Source organism: Gossypium raimondii, chromosome 10, assembly GCF_025698545.1.
Source record: "Gossypium raimondii isolate GPD5lz chromosome 10, ASM2569854v1, whole genome shotgun sequence".
Taxonomy (NCBI): domain Eukaryota; kingdom Viridiplantae; phylum Streptophyta; class Magnoliopsida; order Malvales; family Malvaceae; genus Gossypium; species Gossypium raimondii.
The window spans coordinates 18,148,250-18,154,827 of record NC_068574.1 but is presented as its reverse complement, the minus strand read 5'-3'; the positions used below and the strand labels follow the sequence as shown (position 1 = coordinate 18,154,827).

Genomic DNA, 6,578 nt, shown 5'->3' with positions numbered 1-6,578 from the left:
TTAAATTGAAAAAAAACGTTAAATGCTAAAGTTGTGATTATTATTTCATTTCATAAAGAATGAGAATACAAACCAGATCAGTCCCAAAAGAAATGACAGCTGACGAAATGAAGAAGAAAACAAATGCAAAGTGTTTTTGACATTTTAGCCTTCACTTTAACTCTCTTTCTATAATTGTTTTAATTAGTTTTTGAAAATTTTAAATTCTTTTGAATTTGTTTTATATTTTAATATTTTTTAAAATTTCTTTTGATTCATTTGAGTTATTTTTTTATGATTTTTATATAGTTTTTAAATAAGTTTTTTAACAATTTTTTTTTGGTTAAGCTCAATTTTTTGGATAAAAAAAGACTCGTTTAGAAATGTGTCGAGCTTTGGGTAAAATTTTTTTGGTCCGAACCCGGCTTAGTCTGAATTTGCAAAAAAAAAAAAAAATAATGTTTTCCATTATTTTGTTGATGTTTTCTACTATATTGCTGCTATTTTTTCACAACTTTTGTTGTCATTTTATTATTATATTATTATTATTCATTGTTATTATTTGGATATAATATAACTTTTGTTTTATTGTTAATGTTGCTACTATTTTAAAGGCATTTGATTATTAAGTTACAGCACCTATCTTAGTGTTATTTAAGTATAAAAACTTTTTAAATTTATTTACAATGGTTGGAAAACATTTATTTTAATGTTATGAGTATTTTTATATATTATATTTATTAAATATTTTATATAAAAATTATACGAATGAGATTGAATTAGACTTGAGTTAAAGTTAAATTTAAATAAAATTTAAACTTATTTTTCAAATCAAATTAAACCTAAATTTAAAATTTTATTAAAACTCGATCTATAGATGGTTGTACCACAGGCGTAAATATACAGGATTAGCTGTAGCAGTAGTAATATACTAATATTGAGCGACTCACTTTCAAAAAACTAAAAGAGCGACTCACTGAGTGAGCTTAAGTCTATTGCCCAAATCCAATAAAAATTTCTCACTTTTATCGAATATTGAAAAACCTTACAAAAATTACCCAGCAATTAAAAAAAAATGATTATTCCATTTCCATCTCAGTCCTTATCGTTGTCGTCGCTAATTGCACTTTCTATTCCTAAAATTTTAACCTAACGGCGTGAAACATAATCTTTGGCGTGCTGAATTTTGTAGAATTTATTCCCTTTTTTTTATTTTGATTCTTCACAATTTATTTCGGTGGTTGCTAATTTTGCTTGTTAGATGTGTTTATTCAACGGAGTTGCTGATTCCAAGGATCTCATCTCCACCTACTAAGGTAGTTTTGTCAATTTCCAGATCTTAATCTCCGAAACAAACAAAACGAAACGAAAATTTATTATTATAATATTAGAGGGCGATGGATAGAATTGCAATTACGACAGCGATTTTATTGTTTTCAATCGTCGCCGATGTTTCCAATGCTTCTTCGTTTTCGAAGCTTCGATTCTTAGCCGATAAATCTCCACCAAAGAACGACACAACCGCTGCAACGCCGCCCGTAAGTTCTCTTTCGTTCTACCTATTTGTCTAGCTTCTTTTTTATTATTATTTATTTTCGTTTTTGTTGTATTCTTCAAGAATTTTGTATTTAACAGAAACTATTTATTGTTGGGGTTTTAGAGTTCTCAGTTGCCAGCCAAGAAATTGGATCCTAAACCCAATAGTCAATCGAAATCGGATCCAAATATAACGCATACTGCGACTCAATCTCCAGTTGACAAGAAGGATCAAAAACTATCAGATAAACCGGGGAAAGTGATTCCACCTCCTCAAAGGGAAATTGATAGTGAAAAAAATTCCAGTTCAACTTCAAATTCAACGAACTTTAAAACAGTGGGGGATAATGAGGGGAAGAAAAAGAACATAGATAGTGGAAAGAAACCGAATATCACGGAAACTGAACAGGGAGCTGTTGTATCAAAGGAGGATAATAATAAGAAGCAGCAGCAGAAGACTGATGATGATGGAAATGAGACCCAGTCAGGGATTGTCGAAACATGCGATGGGGTAGCTAACAGCTGCAAAGACAGGAACTCCTTGACTGCCTGCATTAAAGGGTCTGAAACTGGTAATTCATTCTTTTTGAATTGTTTATGAGGGTGGTAGGGTGGAATTCTAAGGAATAGAAAGTGATTTAATGCTTAAATAGATTTAGCTGAACTAATGGGTTTGTGTTGTTGCCTTTGTTAGAGAAATGGTATGCACACATTCATTACTGAAGTAGAATTTAGTATGCATTAGCTGCCTAGTAGAGTAATTATATGCGCTGAAACTTATCAATTATATCTGTCCTTATTGTGTAAATTGGACCGTAAATGTGCCTAGGCCTGTTGCTTTTTTGGAACTTGTTTGAAAATTAGGGTTATGAGCTGTGCCATGTCCGTCTAGCAATGCATGCGTACATGGCTAGGGTGTCTATGTACAAACGATCAAGTCTGCTAGATTAAGATTTAACCCAAAAAAAGTGGAAAAATTAGTGCTTCTTTAGATTGCTAGATTAAGGTTGGATGAAGTTCAGCACAATGAACAATTTTATGGATGATAGCTTCCTTTTAGGTGTTACCTGACATGGAAATATAAATAATGGCAATCTGATGTTAGGCAGGTATTGCTGTTGATTCAGTTTGTAGGAATATTTATAGAGGGTTAATGGTTAGGAATTTAAGCATCTAATGTTGATTTATTTGGTTAACAATATAGGTAATGCAGTTCTGGGGTTAATTTTCATCAACATCCCTTATATTGAAAATATATTTTGGAAGATACAGCGGACAAGTTCATATGAAGGCATCTTAACTATAAATTAGTACAATTAGCATAAGCTTTTTTAGCTAGCTTATAATTAAACCATATTATTTGTCTATTCATCTTTTTATACGTGTGTGGTTATGTTGGGTGACAGGAAATTTGACCACATTGTAAATGCTTGGAAACAATGTCCTTGTCATTGGATTAGTTTTAACTGAACAGTTATTTGGTGATAGAAGGAATAGTAAGTAATTTGGGTTGTTTTTATGTTATGCTATATTGTTGCACCAGTGTTAAGAAATGGATCTCAGTATAGATGTTAATTCAAACTGTGCAAATATTAGGCAATATTTGATGGCTGTTTAATCAGGTTGATACCCAGTCAATTTTATTTCCTAATTGTATAAAATAAGGAATATAGTGAACTTGTTTTTAATTTTGCTTGTCAGCAATATAGAATTAATATAGTAGCATAGTGGTTTATTTCCTGATGACAAGTAATTTGTTTGATTTCCTTTATCCTTTCCAGGGTCCAAACAATTGGCTGTTCTGGTCCACAATAGTGGAGAAAAAACTTTGAAAGTCAATGTTGCTGGCCTTCCTGGGGAATCTTTTGCCAAAATACTTAAAGTACCGAAACGTGGAACTAGAAAGGTATGATCTTTTCTTTATCTTCTTTCTCATTGGTTTTTCTCATACTATTTAGGCATTATAAGATCTATGTTATGTAGGAATAAGATTCATAACATAAAATTTGAAGTTGGGATTTAGCCAGTGGCTATTTAAACCAAAGGAGAAGTTCTCAGCTAGTTTCCATTGATTCTACTAGCTGTTATAGGAATGAAGTTTGTCAACTGATTACTTTTAGGAAGAAGACCTGCATAACAATTTCCTTCCTCCCCCTTGTACTTAATGAAATGTTACTTGAAATGTAAATTGTAGTGCCAAAATTTGTTAGCCTAAAGTTTAGGAGATTTAGTAATTCATTGTTTAGCTAAGTAAATAAATAAAGGGGGAAAATATGGAGTTTGTTCTCTGCTATATATTGATTGACATCTGTGGGCGCGTAGTGTACTTTGAAGGATTGATTGCTTGTATAACAAGATTTGAAAGCTTGACACGAAGGACCTTGTTAAGCATCCTACGTGAGACGAATCGGTAACAAGTGTAGAGGTCAAGCCTGAATAAAAAAGAACAAAACCCTAACTTAACCTACAAAACCTTCTCAACTGATATGGATTATCATCTCTATACAGTCAATTAATAGGCCTAATACTAACAGCTCTAGCATGAACAATGCATAAGAGGCAAATTAGCAAACAACACAACATATGAGGCAATAAGTACAATTTTGAATCTGATACCATGTTAAGCTCCTAAAACCTAAGTTGCTAACAAATCAAGAGGCCAAAACTGAATGCAAATGCACATCCAATCCAAAGTTAGTATCAGATATCAGCACTTGACAGGCCTTTATACCGAGTTGATGGTACACTGTATTGTTTTAAGTAACTTCAGTTCATAAGGGATGAACATGTACACTCTCTGACAATGAACAATGTTCCCCCAAGTGTTCATGCTTAATAACTGTCTCTCTTATCATGCGCTTGTTTGTATCCAGAGTTGATGTGTATTTGCATAACTGTTTTCAGATCAATATCTCTTTGGCTATTAGTGAAACCAGTGAGCTAAAGTTAAGTGCTGGAAATGGAGATTGTGTGCTTCACATGAACCCTCTTGTACCTGAAGGGAACTTTTTCTTAAACCTTCCTTCTTATGACAAGTTGCTGACTCCAGTAAATGGCGCATACTTCTTGATTGCAACCATTGTAATTTTGGGAGGATCATGGGCTTGTTGCATGTTTAGGAAAGGGAGGCGGCATGATGGTGGTATACCTTACCAAGAGCTAGAAATGGGATTACCAGAATCCATGCAAGCTACTGAAGTAGAAACGGCTGAAGGTTGGGACCAGGGTTGGGATAGCGATTGGGATGAGGACAAGGCAGTTAAATCACCAATGGGACGACGCCAAGTACCGAATATCTCAGCAAATGGCCTCACTGCTAGGTCTTCAAACAGAGATGGTTGGGAAAATAACTGGGATGATTAGACATTTTTAGCAGAAAAAAGGAAGGTAAGAAAGTGAAGGAGTGACAGTCATAGAAGAGAAGGAAAAGGAATTGGCGATACGGGCAACTTGATATAGAAAATGTAAATTGGTCCACACAGTTGTCATGTTAACATTAACAGTCATGAATAGGGAGTCCTCAAAAGAGCCTATGTTTTTACTTCCATTTATCATCGGTGATGATTCATGCTGTTTGAGTTTACTAAATGAAGTTCAACTGTGGTTTTTATGTTTTGGTTGTAGAGGAGCATTCAATTTTTAGGCATTTGAGGTTGGCAAAGTATTGAACTGTGTCTCTAAAACTGAAGAGTCAGAATGTTGTTTTGAAAGACAATACAGATGTTAGCTCCATTGTTGTTTCATGTATTTGCAGGATTGGGATAATCACGATTTGAACAAGTATGTAAGTGAAAGGATGGAAGACAATCATATTATTATTAGCAGAGGCATTGTGTAGCATGTATAATTGAATTTCCCACCAACAGGTTATTGTTATATGCATATCATAATGTATATTAAAAAAATAAATAAAGTTGTCAAATAAATTTATAAATAATTAAAAAAAATTGGCGTGTAAATTAGAATACTAAGGTATGACACAAAGCCAGCAAACGAACAGACACCAACAAGAACAAAGTGTAAACTAATCAAAACAAGAAGAAAATAACAGCACCTTCCTTTCCTCTTTCAAATCTGATGAAAACCCATTAAAAATCTCTCCCCGGCACCGCCCCATAATATCATTGTCTACACACTTTGAAAGATCAAGAGGAGAGAAAACTTTGGAGACCACATGGAGGTAGAAATAATGAGCATCTCCAAACTCCAAAGCTGACCGACGTCGTTCATCTTCAAGAAACCCAGCGATGTCGATCTCTTTTAGCCGGCCATTCCACTACCTGTGAGGCTTCCTCCACCTAGTACCGCGGCGTGTGCAACTTACGCCCTTCAGCAGCCAAGGCATGCGCAGCAGCGTTGGCTCGTCTACCAGCAAACTGAAAGGTGATTCTTTGGCTATTTTATCAAACTAGTTCAAAAAAATATTATATTTATAAAAATAACCCAGGTTTAAAAACAATCACCAAAATAACCTAAAAGGAACAGTAAAATTGGGCTGTGGTCTGTCAATGGCCGAAACCCACTCGTATTTTGCACCCATGATTGTCTAATAATTGTGTCAGACTTAAAAAAATTAATTTTTTGGGTTTTGGCTTGTCAATAGCCGGAACCCGTGTATTTTTTTAAAAATTGTATAATATTGATATATGAAAAAAGGAAAAAAAAGAAAAACGAAATTTTTTTTTGTGCTGGCCTGTCAATGGCCGGCACCCAGTACAATTTAAAAAAAAAATTGTGTCAGAGTCAGATATTAGTATACGAAAAAAAAAATTTTGGGTGTTGGCCTGTCAATGGCCGGCACCTAGTACAATTAAAAAAAACTTTTTTTTCTTTTTTTATTCGTGTCAGAATCAAATATCGATATCTGAAAAAATAATAAAAATTTTTTTGGGTGTTGGCACACAATGGCCTAAGCACCCAAGAAAATTTAAAATTTTTATTTTTTTCGTGTCGAATCGATATCGATATCTGAAAAAATAATTTTTTTGTCTTTGCCACCACAATGGCTTAAGACTCAAGACAATTTTAAAAAAGTTTTTTTTTTTTTTGTGTCGAATCGATAT

The 6,578-nt window shown here is 33.6% G+C and overlaps 1 protein-coding gene across 1 annotated transcript; it reads left to right on the top strand.

Annotated features, from left to right (window-relative positions):
- The first annotated feature begins 983 nt into the window (after positions 1-983).
- On the top strand, positions 984-5,339 carry LOC105777230 (uncharacterized). The gene is made up of 4 exons (XM_012600370.2): positions 984-1,517; positions 1,640-2,087; positions 3,297-3,421; positions 4,420-5,339. Exons 1-4 carry the CDS (start codon positions 1,377-1,379, stop codon positions 4,876-4,878), a joined length of 1,173 nt encoding a protein of 390 aa, XP_012455824.1. The 5' UTR covers positions 984-1,376; the 3' UTR covers positions 4,879-5,339.
- The last annotated feature ends 1,239 nt before the right edge of the window (positions 5,340-6,578 follow it).